The sequence below is a fragment of the Bos indicus genome, chromosome 10 (genome assembly GCF_029378745.1).
Source record: "Bos indicus isolate NIAB-ARS_2022 breed Sahiwal x Tharparkar chromosome 10, NIAB-ARS_B.indTharparkar_mat_pri_1.0, whole genome shotgun sequence".
Classification (NCBI taxonomy): domain Eukaryota; kingdom Metazoa; phylum Chordata; class Mammalia; order Artiodactyla; family Bovidae; genus Bos; species Bos indicus.
In genome coordinates this window covers 88215600-88236575 of record NC_091769.1, presented here as the reverse complement: position 1 = coordinate 88236575, position 20976 = coordinate 88215600, and the positions used below count along the sequence as shown (strand labels likewise).

The 20976-nt window shown below is 52.7% G+C and overlaps 1 protein-coding gene across 12 annotated transcripts in view; it reads right to left on the bottom strand.

Moving 5' to 3' along the window:
• The window catches only part of TMEM63C (transmembrane protein 63C), an 86355-nt gene that overhangs the window by 29240 nt on the left and 36139 nt on the right, over positions 1 to 20976 (bottom strand). For 7 of the 12 annotated variants that reach the window (XM_070797911.1, XM_070797908.1, XM_070797904.1 and 4 more), the window contains 4 exons: positions 8691 to 8856; positions 8086 to 8165; positions 7667 to 7748; positions 3242 to 3279 (listed from right to left, as the gene is read on the bottom strand). In XM_070797911.1, coding sequence (XP_070654012.1) covers positions 3242 to 3279; positions 7667 to 7748; positions 8086 to 8165; positions 8691 to 8840 — 350 coding nt within the window. In that variant the 5' untranslated portion in view covers positions 8841 to 8856. Of the gene's footprint in view, positions 1 to 1379; positions 3166 to 3241; positions 3280 to 7666; positions 7749 to 8085; positions 8166 to 8690; positions 8857 to 9300; positions 9440 to 20976 lie in introns of those variants that run through there. The other 5 variants (XM_070797907.1, XM_019967988.2, XM_070797905.1 and 2 more) reach the window with 4 other exon arrangements.

Sequence of the window (20976 nt, the reverse complement as noted above, 5' to 3'; positions counted from 1 at the left end):
TTCAAGGCTTTCAATATCACCATTTCAGTAATTTAGAGCTCTCAACCTTTTTTTTAAACTTCAAGCTGTTAAAACACTTCCTGCCCTGCATTTGAGAATTAAATCCCAAGAATGGGGTGGATGAGGAGTGGTGAGAAGGGAGAATGAGGGGAATATCCCCCTGCAGGCTTGGGGTGCCCAGATCTGCTCACATGATATAAATAGTGTGCCTGAGGAAGGGTGAGAGCCTCCAATCAGATAGCGAGAGCAGATGGGACCGAGAACACAAGAATATCGTTTCTGGACTAGCAATTCCCTCTGCCCCTACTGGGCTCATTGCTCCATCTGCACCGGAAAACCCAGGCTATACTCAGCAGCCTATGTTACAGTTCTAAGGGAAGCCTGAATTTTTGAGCCTATCTATATTCCTCTATTCAACTCTGTCCTCTTCCCACCGTTCTTTAAAGTGCAGCCCCCATGACGTTCCAGGCACCACCCTCTCTCCTACTCATGATGAATTCTTGTCTCTGCTCGAATCGCTTCCTGTCCTCTACCTCTTACTGGAGACTCGCTGTACCTGGCATCCTTCTCTTTCACCTTTAAGGCCTCCTCTCTCTACAGCCACCCCAACTTCTTCCCTTTCAACGAAGCCAGGTTCAAGTGTCCATGTTTCAGTCTTAGAAAAACCCGAGAAGCTCCTCAAGCATCTGGGAAGCTCCTTCACCAGCTTCCCTTCGAGTTCCATCCAATATCCTTACGTCCCGGTCCCACCCACTTCTTGAAAAAAGGTGACTTCCTTTCTCAGCCTCTACTCCTTGGATGTCTCCTCATGCTGGACCTGCCCTCCCAGGGGAGACCCAAGTCTTCAAAGTCGACTTCCTTTCCTGAGCACTCGTTCTAGTCCGGCTCATGGGGTTGGAGGCTGCAGAGCACACCATGTCTGGAGCCTCGTGCCTGCCTGGTTACAGCGAGCTGCTGCCCTAAAGAATGCTGCCTTTTCCTCCTGCCCCAGCTATTCTCTCCCTCACATCCTTTCTTATCTTGATCCCTTGGGTGAACCATCTGCTCCCACGACTTCAACCACAACCTCTTTGCTCCCATATCCCAAGTCTAAATTTCCAGCTCCAACCTTTCTCCTAAGCTTTATTTCTGTTTTTCAATAGCTTGACCATCAATTCCCATACTTGCCCTGGTTCTGTGTTATCAATTTCCCAACTCATTCTATCTCCTCACCTTCCACCTAATGGTATCACCACCCTTCCCAGAAACAAGACCTCGACTTCTCCCTCTTTCCTAACCAGGTGGAAGCCAGGTGGAAACCACGACCCATTGACAGTCGCCCAGAGCCTCCCTTCCCATGTCTCCTCCACGTCAATTCCCTGGTCATCACCACCTCTCACCTGGACACTGGGAAAGCCTTCTTAGCTGCTTGCATTGCCTTTGGCCTCTTCCAACTGCCATTCACCCCTCAAACTTCTGCCTACAAACAGACATCATCCTGAGTTTCCTGCTCAAAAACAGGCACTGTCTTTCTGCTGCCTGTAAGTCAAAAGCCAAGATTCTCGGGATGGCAGTCAAGATCCCCACTGATCCTTCCGGCCCAATCTTTTATCTCGTCTCTTTCTATGTACTCCTGCTTCTAGCACACCACAAGATTTACCATCTCTGGACACTCTCTGCCATCTCCACCTCAAATCTTTGCCCCAAGAGTCCTTAATTTCTGATTGGGCCCTCCATATCACAATGACCAAAATTCTTCCCATTCTTCAGGGCCTCGCTCAAAACCATGCTTCTTCCAAACCCCGACATTGGAATTAAGTTCTCATTCTCCAAAATGCCTTTTGCACAGCAGTTATGTGCTTCCTGTGAGAACTTCTGTGTTGTGGGTCTGGTTAACCTTTGTGTTTTTGATTAGACTGAGTGGGCTTTGTGCCCTGGGTCTTTGGCTTCTGCAGGAAGGGAGGGTCATGAAATGGATGAGAGACTGCAGGTGAACTTTTATGTTTCTCTTAATGAAACTGCATTTATGCAAGCTTGCACATGCTTTTCAAAATAAAGCAAAACTAGAGAAAGTGCCAGGAAATAAAAGTCTTCCCTCCACTCCCCAACATGGGGCTAAGGGTCCTAACCCCCACACAAACTAGTTGTATCACTTCCTGGGGACTCCAGTGAAAGATAAAGGAAGAAGAAAGGCCAAGACCATGGGGAGTCCTCCATCAGGGCTGGGGCTCAAACACCAGAGACTGCCAGTCCCAAGGCCAGCTCTGGATTCCCAAGGGCCAGTCAGGATGCCCTGCACCCCTGTGGGGGTCCCAGGTCTGGGGAAAGAGAGGTGCTCCGGTGTGGCTCGTGTGGGTTGGGATGGGGTCTGGGGGCAATATCTGAACGCTCCCAGCAAGGCTCTTGAATGGTGGACGTGGAGACACACGATGGAAGACACTCTAAGAGCCTTGGCAAAGAACCAAATGAGCAGGTCCAGGCGGACCCCTGTGCAGTGGCCTCTGAGGAGCAGTTAGGCAGCCCCCTAAGGCAGGCATCCCAGGCAAGGCTGGACCCTGGAGGAGGGGGTCAAAGGACGAGAAGAGCAGGCTGGATGGGAGCTATTTAGGGAGCACCCAGGAACATACAGGGCTCTGAGATGGAGACAGAGCTGTGTGCACACAAGTAAGTGTGTACGCACATACATGTTCATGCAGTAGAGAGAGAGAGCTCTGACAAGAGTTAGAGACTGGTTGGGATGAGGCAATCAGGAGATGACAGGCCTGGCGGGGGGGGTCTCTCTTCTTGCCAAGGGCGTCTGACACTAAAGAGATTCAGAAGATGCCGTGGGCCAGGGGTTATGCCTCCAGAGTGGGCACAGAGGCTGGGAGACAAGGCCTGCCCTTCTCTCCAGTGGTTTTGGTGTTTTCCACCTCGGCAAATACGAGGAATGACGTTCATAGGAGAAAAGCAAACAACACATGGGAAGGACTTCTTTTTCCTCGTGCGGCCCTCATAAAAGCATTTTTACAAGCCTGTGAAAGGGGTCCTTTCCTGGGAACTGTGGCAGAGGGAAAACGGGCTGCGGGCACCCCCCAGTTTCCATTTCACCAACTGGAAAGCATCCTTTTTCCCTGGGCTGGGCTGCGGGGGGCAGCCGGGAGTGGGGAGTGGAGGCTGGCGCACAGAGTTCAGGCCCCAGGTCCGGTCCTGTGGGGAAGGAGACCTGCCCCCCACCCTCCAGCAGATGAGGCCCCGCGGCTCAGAAAATTCAGGCACTTACTTCATGGTGATGGTGTTGAAAAACCAGGAATAGAAGCCCTGGGGGGGAAAGGAGAGAAAGTGTGAGAAACCCAGCGCTGGGACGTCCAAGGCAGCCAGGCAGCGTCCGGGGCTTCCTCCCCAGGCAAGGCCCGGACGGGAATCGGTGCTGAGGGGGATGTCTTTCCGGAAGTCGGGCATCCTGTGACAGGAAGTGGGGGCCTGGGGGGGGCCTTGGACTGGAGGGAGAGAAGGCACTCTGGGGTGGACATCAGTTGCTTTCTGTTTGTCTCTCATTGCTTCCCTCTGGGAAATGCCCCTCCCCCGGCATGTGGCCCAGTGGGCTGTCCCTCAGGAAGGCTCCTGCCAGTTGACCAACAGGAGCATGACCCAAGTGGGGCCAAACAGAGTGCTCTTAAGGGAACTGACATGGCATGGCTTCTTCTGGGTTCTTGCCTCTCGGTCAACACCAGGCGCCTGGAGGGGCTTGGTGAGTCTCTGATGCCACACGCAGTAGTCTGCCTGCGACAAAAGCCCAGCCAGACGAAGAAGGATCAGAGAGGGATCCTGGTGGCAATGCTGGATTTCCTGGATCCAGCTGGACCTGAAACAGACACCTCTAATTTCTCCACACTCAGGCCACACATCACCCTTTTGTTATAACTGTGAGCGGGAGCTGGTTTATTCTTCTGCACCTGAGAGTCCTGTCGATTATGCCTTTCTCTCAGGGTCTTGCTGTCTGGAGTTCCCGGGTGACGGGAAAAGGTGGCCTTGGCCAGAGACTCGGGGCGGGGGGAAGCCTGGAGAGGGGTCAGCTTAGGAACTGTGTGCTAAGATGGGCAGAGGGCCATGGCTGTAAAAGCCACCAGATGTGGCAACTAGTTAAGTTGCTCTGATGCATGCTTGCTTCTGAGATTCCGGAGGGTTTGGCAAAACCTTAGAGGAGGTTGCAGTTCCTGATTGACCCCATTTGGGTCATGAGCACATCAGTGAACTGGGCAGCCCCCCTCTCAGTTGAACCACGTGCATTACAGAATAGGTATTCAAAATGTGGTGCTGAAGAAGACTCTTGAGAGTCCCTTGGACTGCAAGGAGATCAAACCAGTCAATCTGAAAGGAAATCAACCCTGAATATTCATTGCAAGGACTGTTGCTGAAGCTGAAGCGCCAATACTTTGGCCACCTGATGTGAAGAGCCGACTCTTTGGAAAGGTCCCTGATGCTGGGAAAGATTGAAGGCAGGAGGAGAAGGGGTAACAGAGGATGAGATGGCTGGATGGCATCACCGACTTGATGGACATGAGTTTGAGCAAGCTCCGGGAGTTGGTGATGGACAGGGAAACCTGGTGTGCTGCAGTCCATGGGGTCACAAAGAGTTGGACATGACTGAGCGACTGAAGAACAACACATTTCCCAAAAGGAAGCAAGGAGAGGCTGGTAAACACGAAACAAAAGGAAGTTCCTTGCTACCTTCGGTGTAAGGCCCACCTTCCAGGCCTCCTCGCTGTGTTGGGTGGGTTGACAGTGGGAATGCCTGTTGGGGGAATCATTCCCCTAGCTATGACCTAGGGAACTAAAACAGGGATAAAGGCCTGGGTATGAGGCAGAGCAATGAAGGGACAGGGTACAACGGTGGCAGTGGAGACTGGGCAAGTCTAAGGCAGGGGGTTAACTGCTAGACCAAACTGGGCTTGACTCTCAAGGCTGGCCACCCCTCCCCACATGGAGAGCCTTTCCCCACCACCCACCGTTGGGCCAGCTCTCAGTTCATTAAGACAGCAGGCAGGCTTGCTGACAGACCCTCGTGGTTGTGTGGAGCGGAGGACCATGAGTGAAAGGGCAGAGGTCGAGAGTGGAAGTGTGGTCTATACACTCGTGCAGAGTGCACGGACACAGCTGTGTGAGTGACCATGTATGGATCCGTTTTCTCTTTCTCTCTCTCTCTCTCACACACACACTTTCCCTGCATACACACCACAGCTCTGAAAGGCATAAACCATTCTGAAACCTTTGCAGCTAAACAGCGGGCCTAAGAAGCAGACGTATCTTCTCTCTTCTCCCCGCCCTGAGGAAATGGTCACAGGCTCCCAGGAGCCTGCTCAGCTGGAAAGACTGAGTGACAGTGGTCAGTCCACCCACCTCGGTGGCCCCATCCTCCCCGATCCTGCCACGCCTGTCCCGACTTGCTCACGGCACTATGGGAAGACCGGTTGGCTTCACTCATGCCGCTCAGCCAGGCTAGGGGCTCGCTGCCTGCCTGGGACCCCTCACCACACTCTCCCTCTGTGTGTAATTTATACCCTCATCTGTTTGACTGCCCCACTGCTGCCATAATGATTTATCTTCTAGATATTTTTAAAATAAAATGTCACTGTGCAGGAAAAAACCACTACAAAGGCAAAGCGATGTTTCCAAAGGTAAATCTGAGAATCACCTTGCAAGGTAGGTGTGACCTCATTCGACAGAGGAAACCTCCAAGACACGAACTGTCTGAGGCTCCCGGCCTGGCCTGGGGCAGGTCTTGGCAAGGAAAGGGACTGGGTCTCTTGGAGGGATGAAAATGGAAGGAATAGGGCTCTACCTACTCCCTGCCTCCAGCAAATATGTATCAGATACTAATGACATGGCAGGGTGGACCAGGTGCTGGGACAATGGTAAGTGAGACCGGACGACACTGGTCTCGAGGGGGGAAGTGGGAACACTCGACTGATTGCAGAACAGGGAATTGTCACAGTTTGGGCGAAGAGCACTGAAGAGAAGGAGTGCGTTTTCCATGAGGCTAAAACAAGAGATGGGGATCCAGAGGAGCGGACAAGGATCCCGGGAAAGTAGTGTTTGAGCTGAAATCTGAACAGAGCATGGGTGTGTTAGCCAGAGAGGGGCCAGTGGGGAGGGGGAGAGCAGGTGATGGGTGTGAGGCGAGAAGGTAGGTCAGAAAGATGGCCAGTGTGGTGGAGGGTGGGGCAGTCGGGAGGAAAAAGAGAGATGGGACAGGTGGGCAAGAGGCCCAACCACAAGCCCATGGCAGTTGATCCAAGAGCATTAGGAAGCCATTGAAAGCTTACACAGGGGACCCTGTGTCCCTGTTCATGGAGTTCACTCTGGATGGAGTAGGGGGCACGCGTGGACCAAAAGAGATTGGTTAGAGGCCACCATGCTCACCCAAACCAAAGACTGATGGAAGCTGGACTGAGGGATGGTGGGAGAGGTGGAGAGAAACAAAACTGGGAAGGCGCAAGCGACACAATTAGGTAACAAGCCAGCCATGCCCAGGGGCCTGGATGAGAGCAGCAACACGTACCTGAGTGGGTGATGGGAAGAGTCTGAGACCAGGGGTCCAGGGACAGGTGGTTGTGGGGGTGAAAATCACAGCATATTGAATCCGAAATGCCCTTACAATATTTTGAAGGCCACTGGATAAATGGGGCCAGAGCTCAGAGGAAGGTTTAGCTGGAGATAGGAATTTAGGAGGGATCCATGTAGAACTGGGGACTTCCCTAATAGCCCAGTTGGTCAAGAATCCGCCTACAATGCAGGAGACCCCAGTTTGATTCCTGGGTCGGGAAGATCTGCTGGAGAAGGGATAGGCTACCCTCTCCAGTATTCTTGGGGTTCCCTGGTAGCGCAGCTGGTGAAGAATGTGGGAGACCTGGATTTGATCCTTGGGTTGGATCCCCTGAGGAAGGGAAAGGCTACCCACTCCAGTATTCTGGCCTGGAGAATTCCATGGACTATATAGTCCATGGGGTCGCAAAAAGTGGGACCTGATTGAGCGACTTTCACTTTCGTGTACAACTGAAGTCGTGAGTGAGTATGGATGACACGGCTTGGGGCTGGGGAGTCTCCTGGCTTGGAGGCCGGCACCGACAGAGGGAAATCCCGGAGAGCAGGATGCCACGGAAGCAGCCGGAAGTGCTTTCCTCTGTTCAAGAAGGGAAGGCGGCTCTGAGAGATGAGATGAGAAGCGAACCGAGGAGCGGCCTTTGGGTTTCGTGACGGGGGGCTGTGTGTGACCCCAGGGCTGTCTGGGTGGGAGCCACGGGTGAGAGGGGGTGAGGAGTGGAGGTGGCAAGCCAGACCTCTCTTCTGAGTTCCGCTCAAGACCACCCAGCCCTGAGCGCCACGCAGAGCACGTCAGCTCCGCCCCGTCGCCTGGCGGGACCCCTTGCTGCCTTTATCCTATGTGCGCTAACCACCACCATTCTCTTGCGCCCTAGGAGGCAGCTGGGGTCAAGTCTCTGTGTTTCCGCTGGGGAAACAGGCTTGGCAAGGTTGAGGCGTTTGTCCGAGGTCAGGCTGCCGGAGCGTGTGCTGTGGCCCCTGCCCGCGAGCCGGAGCGTCCTGCACGTGCCCGGGCCGCCTGTCCAGGACCAGCGCGCCCGCTCCCGCGCTCCCCACGCCAGCGCGCCCGCCCCCGCCCTCCCCGCGCCGGCCCCCCAGGACCCACCTTGTCCCTGTGCTCCATCTCCAGGGAGATGTCCGAGGGGGACGTCTTCTCGCTCTGCTCCCCATAGACCAGTGAGGTCAGGCTGCCGGCCAGGAAAGGGGAGGTGGACAAGGAGAGGAGGCTCTTAGGCGTCTTGCCCACTCCCGGGGCCCCTCCCGCCCAGGAGCAGACACACCAGCTCTGGGCATTTTGGGGAATCATGATCCAGACTGTCTGAGACCTGAGAAGAGTGGCCTTGGGTCCAGAGAGGGCTGCCCTCCGGAAGTCACCTCTGTGCTGGGAGGGACGAGCGAGGTGGGGGTGGTAATGAGATGCCACCTGCTGACACCTGTGCGGCTTGGGCACGGGTCAGAGCCGTGTCCTGGTCGCGGCAGCACATGCCCCGAGGAAGCTGGATCCCCACCCCGGCCCCTCCTCACCTGTCATTGTGTATCAGCAGAGCCAGGCGCCCGTAGTCCCACGCGGCTTTCCGGAGGAAGGAATAAACCAAGACGATGACCTGCGGGCCAGGAAAGGGGCAAGAGTGTTCACAGACGCCTTCCCCTCGACTCACCCCTGCATTCCCAAGGGTGAGGGCCCCAAGGGCTCCCCTCTGGGTGGCCAGCTCTGTCAGGGTAGGGGTCATGCCTTTTTCAAGGCCCAGTGCCCAGCAGCATCCTGGCACAGAGGGGTTGCTCAGAGTTGGTTGAATGAAGGTGGCACGTTTAGAACAATGAACGAGAGGTCTCCTTGAAGAAACCATCAAGGGGCCAGATGGGAGGCTCAAGGGCACTGGCCAAGGGGGACCTTCGGACAAGGGTGCAAGAAAGAGAATCAGGGATTTGGCTGTACCCGAAGACCCCTCTTCTCCAAGGTGCACCCGCCCCGGGCCGCCCTGGGCAGGCTGACCTTCAGATGGTTCCCGCCGCTGTGGCTGGTGGGACACAACTACAGACAGCTGGGGCCCTTGTATCCCTTGGGAAAGCTGGACCATGTGCCCCGGTGAGACCCCTCTGGTTTGCCCTCCGCAGTGCCCAGCACTCACCACCCACAAGATGATGTTGAGGAACAAAACAGTAGGGATGCCCCCAAAGGGCTGCCCCTTTAGGACGGTGTTCCGAGAGCTGAAGCAGTCGTCCACCGTGAAGTTCCGGGACTTTCCCACCATGTTCAGGCTGCTCGGCAAGACAGTCATCCTGGGAGGCTCCCTGCTGGAGAGGGGTCCCCAGGTCAGACTCGAGGCCCCCCTCCCCCAAACTGTGCAGGATACAGAAGCCTGTCGGGGAGCTGGGAGGGGTACGCTGAGCTTATAACTGGTCAAGGCAAGCTCAGCCCTCAGACGGCACGCAGGCCTGTCCCGTAAGAGACCAACTTCCTCAAACCCAGGGCCGAGATGGCAGAATAGCCCAGATACATTAGTAAACGCACATCCGGTGGGCCTTCCTACTTCCACCTCTGTGATGTTTTTCTTGAACAAACCTCACAAAGGTCTCAGGGAGAAAATATTCAGTTTGGAGGATGGAACCACCACATCACGGGACACCCGTGCAGACAGGGCCATTAACGATCGTCTTTATCATCTTACGACTCTCTGGTCCAGTTTCCAGGGAAGGCAAATCACTTCTAAGACTAAGTAATGTAAGAATGTGGAGTACCTGGCACACCACAGGGACTCGCTATTTCACCTCAAACTTGACCAGAGAGATCAACACCCCTTCAGGGTCGTGAGCCAATGCAGTAAGCCTGAGACTCAGATGCAGGGTTCACGGTCAGGGTCATCCGCATTCTTCAGGCCTAGGTAAGAGGGGAACGTGTGAGTGAAAACTGGAGGGAACCGGCAGCTGCTTGGACATATCACTTGTTTTGGCTCCAGACTACTACATCACACCCTAGAGATTCTTCACTCCCATTCAAGAAAAGCAGGCTGGTTCATCCAACAAATATTTGGTGAACAACTGCTTTGTGCTAGACTAATAGTAAGACCAAAAAAAAAAAAAAAACCCTCCCTTATGGAATTCTTGTGGGGAGTGAGAGTTCAGGGGTGGGAGTGAGGTTAGGATTATAAAGAGGGTGATTAGGGAAGGCCTCACAAAGAGGATGCCGTCTGAATAAAGACTTGAAGAGGGAGCAGACCATCCAGCTGTGTGGGAAGGGTGCTACAGGCAGAGCAAAAGCCTGGGGTTGGTGGATGGAGTGGCAGGGGTGGGGTGGGGGGTGTCGTGTGGTGGTGGAAGCTTGCCTGGAGCGAGGAAGAGTTAAGGGGCCAGTGTGGCTGGACAGGGGAGAGTGAAGGGCATGGGGGTGCCTGAGCAAAAGAGGGACATGAAGTGACTCATAGTTTAAAGGGGTCACTTGTACTAAGACTAAATGGGGGTGAGGGCAAGTAGAGGGGGTCAGTTGGGAGGAATTTGTGGCAAGCCAGGCAAGAGACCTTTCTGGGAAAGATGGAAGGCGAGAGGAGAAGGGGACAACAGAGGACTAAATGGTTGGATGGCATCACTGACGCAGTGAACATGAGTTTGAGTAAACTCCAGGAGTTGGTGATGGACAGGGAGGCCTGGCATGCTGCAGTCCATGGGGTCGCAAAGACTTGGACCCGACTGAACTGAACTGAACTGAATCGAGGCAAGAGATAGTGGAAGCCTGGACTGGGATGGGAGCCGTGAATCAGTGAGAAGAGGGTCAGACTTTGGAAATATTTTGAAGGTGGAGCCAACCAGATTTGCTGATAGACTGCATAAGGAGCATGAAACAGAGGAGTCCAGGATGACTAAGGCTTGTGGACTAAGCAACTGGAAAACTGGAGGTGCTGTTATTGGATGGGAAAGACAGGACGTGCTGGGTGGGAGGTGCAGGGCGGAGGGGCTGGGAGCTGGGTCGTGGACACGCTGGGCAGGCGGTGGGCTGTGTGTCTGCAATGCAGAGCAGCGATTGGAAACACGACATGGAAGTGGCCGGTATGGAGACAGATCTTGGGTTTTCCTACTTACTGCTCGCCTGTCTGCCTAATTTGCCCACCATTTTATTACCCCAGGTCACTGGTTAACACATTCACACTAACGTGTTTAGCCAAATGTACAATTACTAATAGTTTATATTGAGCACAATATATTTTAAACAGTAAGCCATCTGCTGGAGAGTCAGAGTAGAAGCTATGGCATTCCTGCGGTCTCTTGGCCGATGGGGCCGGCATCTCAGCCTTCGCAGGCTCTGGGTCAGCTGCGGCATGAAATGACAGTTCTGCCGGTGGCCACTAGGGGGAGCCCTTGTTGAGGAAGCAGGTGGAAAAAGGAGGCAGGCACGTCCATTAAGTTTGAAGGCCTAGGGGAGAGATTTTGCCTACTTGAATCAGTTCTCCAGGGAGCCTCTCAATCAGGCCTGGCGGCCCAACTCAGCCACGGGTGTGCTGCAAAGAACAGACGCAGTGGTGAGTCCCCCAGACTTAGGAACCCAGGCTGTCTTTGCTGGTGGCACCCTCCCCCAGACCCCTTCTCCTCCCCTTTAAGCTCCAGATGCTCTTTCTTTATCACATATGTGTTTCGCAAGTAATTTTTCACCATCTTGCTTGCTTTTTTCATTTTTGTCACTGTATCTTTTGAAGCACCAAAGTCACAAATTTTGACAGTCCAATGTATCAAATTTTCTTTTATGGGTCATGCTTTTGGTACTGTGTCTAAGAAATCTCTGCCTAACCCAAAATCTTAAAGATTTTCCTTGATGTTTCTCTGTCTTAGAGTTTCTGCTCTTACGTAAAAATCTGTGATCCATTTTGTGTTAATTTTTGCATATGGTGTGAAGTAAGGGTCTAAGCTCATTCGGGGGAGTATGTGGCTGTCCAGTTGCCCAGCACCTTTAAAAGGAGGGGAATAGTTTATAAGCCCTTCTCTGGGCTGTCTGGGGACTGGAACCAGGCCAAGGATGTGAAAGAGCTTGGTGAGCTGCTGTCCAACCACAAGGACTCAAGACTGTTATTATTTGGTTGATACTGTGTGTGATGAGCCCAGGAAGGGATCCCTGGGCTGTGAAGAGCTCTGGTTCCCATCTGGATCTAAGAAGGTTTTGAGTTCTGGATGCTTTCTTTTTACTCATCAACTCCCACTACGTTAGTCTCTCTTATTCTGAAAGAACCGCCCCCTTTCTCCCTCCGTTTCAACCTTCCAGAAAGAAGGACTGCATACTTACTATAAGCCAGGCATCATGCCAGGCTCTAGGAGCCTGGCAGACATGGCTCCCACCTGCATGAGGCTCCCAGACTCCCTGGGGAGACACAAGCACACAAGGCATATGCTTCTGAACTCCAGCACTCTCCTAGCCCAGGGCCATGGGGAGGACTCACCAAGGAGTCTACACAACCTTCTGTGGGAAAGTGACCTCTGTGCCTGGAAGCACAGTGCGGTGGGGAAGCGTGGGCAGAAGAAACCGAATTGGCAAAGACGCGGAGCAGAGACAGAGCACGGAGGTTTGGGAAAGTGAAAATGAACACTCGCGGCTCCAGTGTCAGTCGCCGGTCTGTTCTTTCATTTGTTCATTCATTCATTCAACACGAATTCATTGAGCATCTACTCTCGCCAGGCCCTGTGCAGACTCTGGAAGTACAAACATGTGTTCCTCCTCTTTAGGGAGTTCACAGCCTTTGGGATCCGGGGAGAGGCCTGGCCCAGACTGCTATTCTGCCTGGGAGGACCCAGCTACAAGGTTCCAGCTTCTAAGTGTAGAGTGGGGTGGAATCTAGCCAGCAAGGTTGGGTCAGGTGCGGGCTTTCAGCTTATCTGCAGCCCAGCCTTAAGGGGAGGTGAGGAAGGAAATGAGAGAAGACAGCCTCACCCCCACCTCACTACCGTCCTCAGCTCTCTCAGCAGCAAGCAGACGCAGTAATGAGGGAGGTTGTTGCATTGCCATGGAAACACAGAGTAGCACCCAACCTTTTCTCCTCACCCCTACACCATGCCTGGACCTTCGTCCTCCCTTCTTTCCAGAAGGTGAGCATTCTGGAGGTAGAGCTAGCTCTTGTGTGTGAAAAAGAGGACAGAACGTTTTCTGGCAATCAGAGCATCAGCCCCCAAAATAATAAAACTTGAAATCCGAGGGTGTTAAAGGAGCACAGAGCAGGGCACCAATTTGCCTGGTGCAGCAGGCATCAAGGAACTCTTCTCTTTGAGCATGAATTTCACAGCAGAGCACAGGGATGCTGGCTATTCAGGGCATCTCTCTGGAGCCAGATTGCCTCGGCTTAAGTCCCAGAACCACGCTTGCTAGCTGTGTGACCCTGGACAGTGACTTCATCACTCTGAGCCTCAGTTTCCAAATCTGGAAAGTGGGGATAATAAGAGAACTGCATCTCAGGGTTACTGTGAAGATGAAATAAGATAATTTGCACAAAGCCCTTCACATGGTGCTTGGTAATCTATGCGCTCAACATGAGCCAGTACCAAGATCCCTGTCATTAGCTTATTTGTGAGATGAGCGGCCCAGACCGGACCATTCCCAGTCTCCTTCCCCCTACTCTGCTCTGCAACAGGCAAAAGGAGAGATGGAGAGTGAGGGAAGGACTTTACTGGAGCCTCAAACTGCAGCATGTGGGTGGTGCTGCTTCTGCTGTTCCTGGACATGAAAAGTAAATGTCAGCCTTGCTTTTTGGACCCAGGAGGGGCAGCGAGAGAGGATGTTAAGGTTGGCTGGTGAGTTGGGAGTCTCAGGTCTCTTCAGTTGCACATCTTATCTGATAGGGAAGTGTGAGGCCTTCCTCACCTCCCATTTCTGCCCCACCCTAAAATAGCTACTTCTAGCTTTATTGACTACGCCAAAGCCTTTGATTGTGTAGATCACAACAAACTGTGGAAAATTCTTCAAGAGGTGGAAACACGAGACCACCTTACCTGCCTCCTGAGAAATCTGTATGCAAGTCAAGAAGCAACAGTTAGAACCAGATGTGGAACAATGGACTGGTTCCAAATTGGGAAAGGAGTACGTCAAGGCTGTATGTTGTGACCCTGCTTATTTAACTTATATGCAGAGTACATCATGCGAAATGCCAAGCTGGATGAAGCACAAGCTGGGATCAGATTGCCGGGAGAAATATCAATAACCTCAGATATGCAGATGACACCACCTTTATGGCAGAAAGCAAAGAGGAACTAAAGAGCCTCTTGATGAAGGTGAAAGAGGAGAGTGAAAAAGTTGGCTTTTAAAAATCAGCATTCAGAAAACTAAGATCATGGCATCCAATCCTATCACTTCATGACAAATAGATGGGGAAACAGTGGAAACAGTGAGAGACTTTATTTTGGGGGGCCCCAAAATCAATGCAGATGTGACTGCAGCCATGAAATTACAAGATGCTTGCTCCTTGGAAGAAAAGCTATGATCAACCTAGACAGCATATTAAAAATCAGAGACATTACTTTGCCTACAAAGGCCCATCTAGTCAAAGCTATGGTTTTTCCATAGTCATGTATGGATGTGAGAGTTGGACTATAAAGAAAGCTGAGCGCTGAAGAAGTGATGCTTTTGAACTGTGGTGTTGGAGAAGACTCTTGAGAGTCCCTTGGACTGCAAAGAGATCCAACCAGTCCATCCTGAAGGAAATCAGTCCTGAATAGTCATTGGAAGGACTGATGCTGAAGCTGAAACTCCAATATTCTGGCCACCTGACAGCGAAGAGCTGACTCATTTGAAATGCTGGGAAAGATTGAAGGCGGGAGGAGAAGGAGACAACAGAGGATGAGATGGTTGGATGGCAAGACCGATGCAAAGGACATGAGTTTGAGTAAACTCTGGGAGTTGGTGATGGACAGGAAAGCCTGGTGTGCTGAGGTCCATGGGGTCACAAAGTGTTGGACACGACTGAGCAACTAAACTGAGTTGAGTCTCCGGTGGCACCAGCTGGAGGCTCAGCAGTCCGAGGCCTCAGCAGAGTTGAACTGGCTTTGTCTTTATAACTCCTCTTGCCCATTCTAGGCTTCCAGACCTGGCCTGCTTTCAGCTCCTGCTGTCCCAACTAGCCAGGCCAGCACCTTCCACCATGGTTTCTTCCAGGAGAGCTGGCCATCTCAAGGCCAAGTCTTCTGTGTGTGCTCAGTCGCTCATTTGTGTCCAGCTCTTTGTGACCCCATGGACTGTAGCCCGCCAGGCTCCTCTATCCATGGGATTTCCCAGGTAAGAAAACTGGAGTGGATTGCCATTCCCTTCTCCAGAGGATCTTCCTGACCCAGGGATCAAAGTCATGTCTCTTACGTCTCCTGCATTGGCAGACGGGTTCTTTACCACTAGTGCTCCCTGGGAAGCCCCAAGTCCTCTGTGGTTGAGCTCAGATCCCAGAGTTTAGCTGATTCAGGAAGGCTTAGAAGGGGCCAGTCTTATTAACGGCTAACATTTATTGAGCACTTATTATAGGAAAATAATACCAGCTCATGTAATCTTCAGAAGTACCCAAGGGTACTAGAATCACCCCTAGATGAAATAGAAAGTTAAGGCTCAGAGAGGTTGAATAACTCGCCCAAGGTCATGATGCTGGTAAGTGGCAGACCTGGCCCTTGAACCCAGGCAGTTCATAACCCTCTGCTCTGATACCCCCAGGCCCTCTGGGCCTCTGCTGGGCTGCAGAGCTGGGCAGGATTCAAGAGGAGGGAATGACTTTTCTTAAGCCCTCATCTAGAGATGGAGCCTTTCCCAGTCTCTCAGGGTGGGGCAGAGGAAGGTACTGTGGACTGAGGGATCCCAGGAGAGCTGGGCTCTAGGCCACCTGTGGGCACATGTCTTCTCTGTTCTGGCCTCCTGTCTGTAGGATAAGGGGTTTGGTTGGGAGGTCTCTGAGGACCAGGCTGGAGCCAGGATCCCAGGTGTCCCAGAGGCGCAGCCAACACCCACACAGCCGGCAGCCTGAGCTGACTCTGCTCCGCTATCCCCATGAATTCTCAGGAATTGGTCCACAGGGCTTGGCCATTGATTTGTAGATGAGAATCACTGCAGCCACTCGCAGTGTCCAAGGGGAAGGAGCTGTGGATAGGGAGCTGCCCAATCCTGTCCCCAAGGCTTTTCCCCACCAGAGCACACGAAGCCACAGAGCATGCCCTGCACCCTCCTGCCATCTGGCCTTCTCAGCCTCTTCAATAATTCAACACCTTTTGTTCATAACAAGAAAGATTATTTTCCATGATTCTGGACTTAAAAAAAAAAAAAAAAAAACACAGCATTCCTGGCCTTGGGCACGGGTCCCATTTCCCCTCCTCTCTGGGTCTTTCCTTATATCCCATCCCTGCCCTCCACCCTCAGATTCTGTCCCCACCCCCACCCTTCCAGGACAAAAGCTCAGGTTCACTCTCACCGCTGGGGGGTTCCTCTGGGGGACAGGGAGGAGGGGAGGTGGCTGTTACAGTGAAGGTTCCGATTCACGTCTCTCCCTCCCCGCCATGCCAGCTGGCTATGACTCTTCCCCTAAATGTCAGTAAGTCCTTCCTTGTTCTGAATTGCCCTTGAGTCTCCTCATATTTTCACAGCTAAGGTTGGACTTCCCTGGTGGCTCAGATGGTAAAAGCATCTGCCTGCAATGTGGGAGACCCGGGTTCGATCCCTCAGTCAGGAAGATTCCCCTGGAGAAGGAAATGGTGACCCACTCTACTACTTTTGCCTGGAAAATTCCATTGATGGAGGAGCCTGGTGGGCTGCAGTCCCTGGGGTTGCAAAGAGTCAGACATGACTGAGTGATTTCACTAAGGATGGTTTGCCCAACATTACACATAAAGAAAATAGGTCAGCAGCAAGCTAAGAGATTTGCCTAAGGGTGGGGAAGTTGGGCTTCCCAGATGGTGCTAGTGGTATAGAACCCGCCTGCCAATGCAGGAAGAGATGCAGGTTCGATCCCTGGGTCGGGAAGATCCCCTGGGGAAGGGACTAGCAACACACTCTAGTATTCTTGCCTAGAGAATCCCACGGACAGAGAAGCCTGGTGGGCGATGGGCCACAAAGAGTCAGACACGACTGAAGCCACTTAGCATGCACACACAGGGAAGTTGGTAGATTTGGGATCAGAACTTGAATTTTCTGGCTCCCCATTCAGCACTCTTGGGCATGGACCAGTGATGCTCAGCCTGGGGTGGTGGACACTGGAATTATCCGGTAGGTGTTAAGTAGATCCAGAAGACTCACGCTGCACTCCAGACTTCAGATATGAGAATCTCCAGTCAATTTATATGTGCAGCCAAGAAAGAGAAACAGCAGCTTAAGATTTCTAGGGTTATTTGATCTAGATAAGGGGTTCTTGAAGATCTAAAAGGTTTTCTGACTCCCTCTAAATAGGCAATGAGGATGAGGAGGTTTGGGGATAAAGGACTGCAGCTAGTGTCCCTAAAGTCGTGTCGCTGTGGGGCAGCTCATGAGACTGGTCCTTATATTCATCTCTCAGGAGATCTCCCTTCCCCCCTCCCAGCTTGTTCTGAGTCAGTGGAACATTCACCAGAAATCTAAAGAGACCCACACCACCTTTTCCTTTGAATCCCCAAACTCTTGCATTTCTCCCTGGGTCAGAGGTTAGTGGCCTGGCCACTTCTTCCTGGGCAAGAATACTGGTGTGGGTTGCCATTTCCTTCTCCAGGGGATCTTTCTGATCAGGGATTGAACCCAGGTCTCCCACACTGCAGGCAGACTCTTTACTGTCTGAACCACCAACGAACATAATTACATCTATCCTGCCTATATCAGAGTCGTTATGAAGATTGCTTAAAGGAGACAGTACATGGAGACATTTTTATAAACTATAAGTACCCCAAATGGGGTTGCTGCCTGTGCTATCCTCTTTCTAGGATTAAGGTCAGCCTCCATTCAGAAGCTCCTGAATGGTCCCCTCCATCACCCCTGTAGCCAGCAGCCCCAGTGTGGGGTGAGTGGGTTGGGGTCTCTCCCGCTAAGATCAGAAGCGCACTCAGCACCATGGACAGCACCACACCAGGCCGCTCTTTTCTGGGGCTGCTTCTCTCTGCCAGGGTCCTGTGAGCAGTGCTCGACGATGCTCCTGGCCCGATAATAATGCCAGAAAACAGCTACTGAATGAGTTCTGTGTGCCAGGCACTGTGCCAATTCTCTTAATGCATCAACCGGGTTAACAACAAACGTATCAGATTGCCTATTGGCTATGGTCAATGGCCTTCGGCACCCATTCCCTCCTCTTCCCAGTATACCTTCCTATATTGCAGAAGCTAGAAAGCTGAAAACTACATTTACAACACTCCCTTGCAGCTGGGGTTTTAAATAGACATCGAGTTCCATCGATTTATATGCACTGGAGATAGATTTATAAGGCCTGCTGCCCTCGCTGCGTTCTGCTGACAAACAACATTGAGGAGGGGAAGGAGTTATCTGCAGCAGATCAATGCCCAGATCAATGCTCCCAGGGAGGAGGGGCGAGAAGACACCCTGGGGTAGGCTGCAGAGGCTCCTAGGTCCTGGCTTGCAAGAAAGAGAACACAGAATTCATGGCTCCGGTAGTCCCATCTTGGCTGTGGCTCAGAAGCAGTTAAATCAGCTCTGCTCTGTTTTGAAGACCCAGGTTGTAGCGTTAGAATTAGAGTATGTAATTCTCTGGTTTAAATTCTGTTTGCTTAAGGTTTACTTAAGGTTCTTAGAGTGGTTTTTGCTTTCTGTGCTAACGATGGGGAGGTACTATTATTACCCATCTTGGGCATACAGAAGTTAAGTGATGGCCGAGTTCAGGAGAGGAGTGGGACCTGAGCCCGGGGCAGCTGATTCCCCAGCCCCCTTACCAACCATTTTTCCATGTGCCACCCCCAAGGCAGCAAACTCCAGCAAACATCCCAGGAAATAGGAACAAAGCTTCTAGGAGGCTAAAGACAGAAGCTAAGTGGAGAAGAGAAAAAGCTGACAGAGAATCCCAGGGATGAACTCCAGGCCCAAGTGGACACAGCCCGTGACAAATCCTCAGAAGGAGGGGGAGGAGAGGACACAGATGTTTGTGGAGGGCCAGACGGGGCCACCACGCATGCCTCACAAGCCAGGTCAGAGGTGGCAGCCTAAAAGGTGGATATCAGTAGCCCCATTCTCCAGGTAGAGAAACTGAGGCTCACAGAGGTCAAGCAATGGGCCTAAAGCTACACAGCTGAGGAGAGACAGAGGCAGAATTGACATCTAAAAGGTCTGGTTCCACCACATCACATGACCTCTGAAGGCACCATGTGAGCAGAGAGCTGCCTGGCCCATTTGGGGAAGGCTGTATTTCTGGGCTTCAGGAAGACAGCACCCCACTCCCCAACCCAGGATCTCTACTACATCCCAGGGGCTCTCCTCTAACCAGGAGGAAAGGCTGCCAGGGTAGAGGGGGCTGGAGTGCAGCCAGGGGAGACCGTAGCCTCTTGGACCCAGGGCGCAAGCTGAGTGTGCCGGCTCCCCCTTCACCGCCTTCCCTCTGGGTGCTCCCCCACCCTGCATGAGTCCCTATGCTTGCTGGGAAGATTCCTTCCCTTGCCCCCCAGACTCTGCACCCACACCCAGAGCCCATGCTTTTCCTATGGCCCGGAAGCCAGTGAGCCACCATAACTGTGTCCAAACAGGGCTGGAGGCAGGGGAGAGGCAGCAGTGGGAATGACATCAAGACCCCGCCCCTGGGAGCTGGGCGGTGACAGGCACACACCGGGAGAAGGAGGGACAATGCCCTACTTGTGCTGAAAACACAAAGTAAGGAGTGAAGACAGCAGGCTATAAAGATGGCGAACTAGATGATTTCAGTTCAAAAAGAAAGGCAGGGGCAGGATATAAAAAACCAAAATTATACCTGTAGAAAAAAGACCAGCTATCTCTGGGTGGTGGGACTATTTTACTAGCATTTGAAAAGTATTTCCTAAATTTGAAAAACCATTAAACATAAGCATATATTATTATTTATAATTAGAAAAAAATCCTATTCAAAAAGGCAGCCTTGGTATTTCTAGGATGTGAGAGTTGGACTATAAAGAAAGCTGAGAGCCAAAGAATTGATGCTTTTGAACTGTGGTGTTGGAGAAGACTCTTGAGAGTCCCTTGGACTGCAAGGAGATCCAACCAGTCCATCCTTAAGGAAATCAGTCCTGAATATTCATTGGAAGGACTGATGTTGAAGCTGAAACTCCAATACTTTGGCCACCTGATGCAAAGAGTTGACTCTTTTGAAAAGACCCTGATGCTGGGAAAGATTGAAGGAGGGAGGAGAAGGGGATGACAGAGGATGAGATGGTTGGATGGCATCACCGACTTGATGGACATGGGTTTGGGTGGACTCCAGGAGTTGGTGATGGACAGGGAGGCCTGGTGTGCTGCGGTCCATGGGGCTGCAAAGAGTCAGACACGATTGAGCAACTGAACTGAACTGAACTGAACATACAATCAGCTTCTCCTCATCCTTTGGCATCAAATCCTTTTCCTTCACCGCTTTGAGGGGCCACATCGTGACCAGCTCCCACTCAAGCTTGTCAATGGGGCAGAGAGGGTGGAGAGGGTGCAGGGGCCAGGCCCTTGGGGTGGCCCAGGGGTTCCTGTGCCAGCTGCGTGCTCAGAAGGAAGAGTGAAGGTGAATCTGAGGCCACTCCTTCCCTGCTCCATCCACAGGGCCTGGCTGGGCCAGGGGCACCATGTGGGCCAAGGTGGCCATTAGCCGCCCCTCCCTCCCCAGGTCAGGAGCTCCCCCAGCAGCTGCGGCGCTGGCCGCATGGTGAGGACCCAGGTGCAGTAACCGGGGAGGGGGCTCCGTGGTGCCCAGGGCAGCTCTCACCTGAGCAAGTGGGGGCCAGCCTCCCTTCCCAAAGACCCCACATCGATCAGTCAGTGGAAGATCAGGACCACTAAGGCCCCAGCAGCGTAACTGGGGCAGTCTAAACCTAGATCCCCGTGGGGAAGGGAATAAAGGAGAGACAGGAGCCTCCTGGGCTGGCCTGGCCTCTGGACTGTCTCCGCGGTGCCTGACAGGGGCATGCATTCTTCCAGGTGGCGAAGTGTGTTCACAGTCATCATCCCTCCTGACCCCCAACAGCCTGGTGGCAGCAGGGGTAATGACTGTCCCCATCTGGCCCAAGAGGATGCTGAGGCCCAGAGAGGGTGAGGAGCCTACCCAGGGTCACACAGCCCACAGTGGTAAGGCAGATGGAGGCAGGGGTCTGAAGCCAAGGCCTGAGACTTTCCATAGCTCCTTCTGACATCTGAGCTCTTGGCTCCTGGCCTGCTCCAGGCAGAGGCCCCCTTGGCCCTAGGACTCCTCCAGTCTCGTCTGCCCCATCTCCCGAGAAGGAGCCTCAGCTCCAGTGGATGGGCAGCCCCGGTCCCTCAAAGGCTCTGGGTTTCTCTGCCCTCTCCTT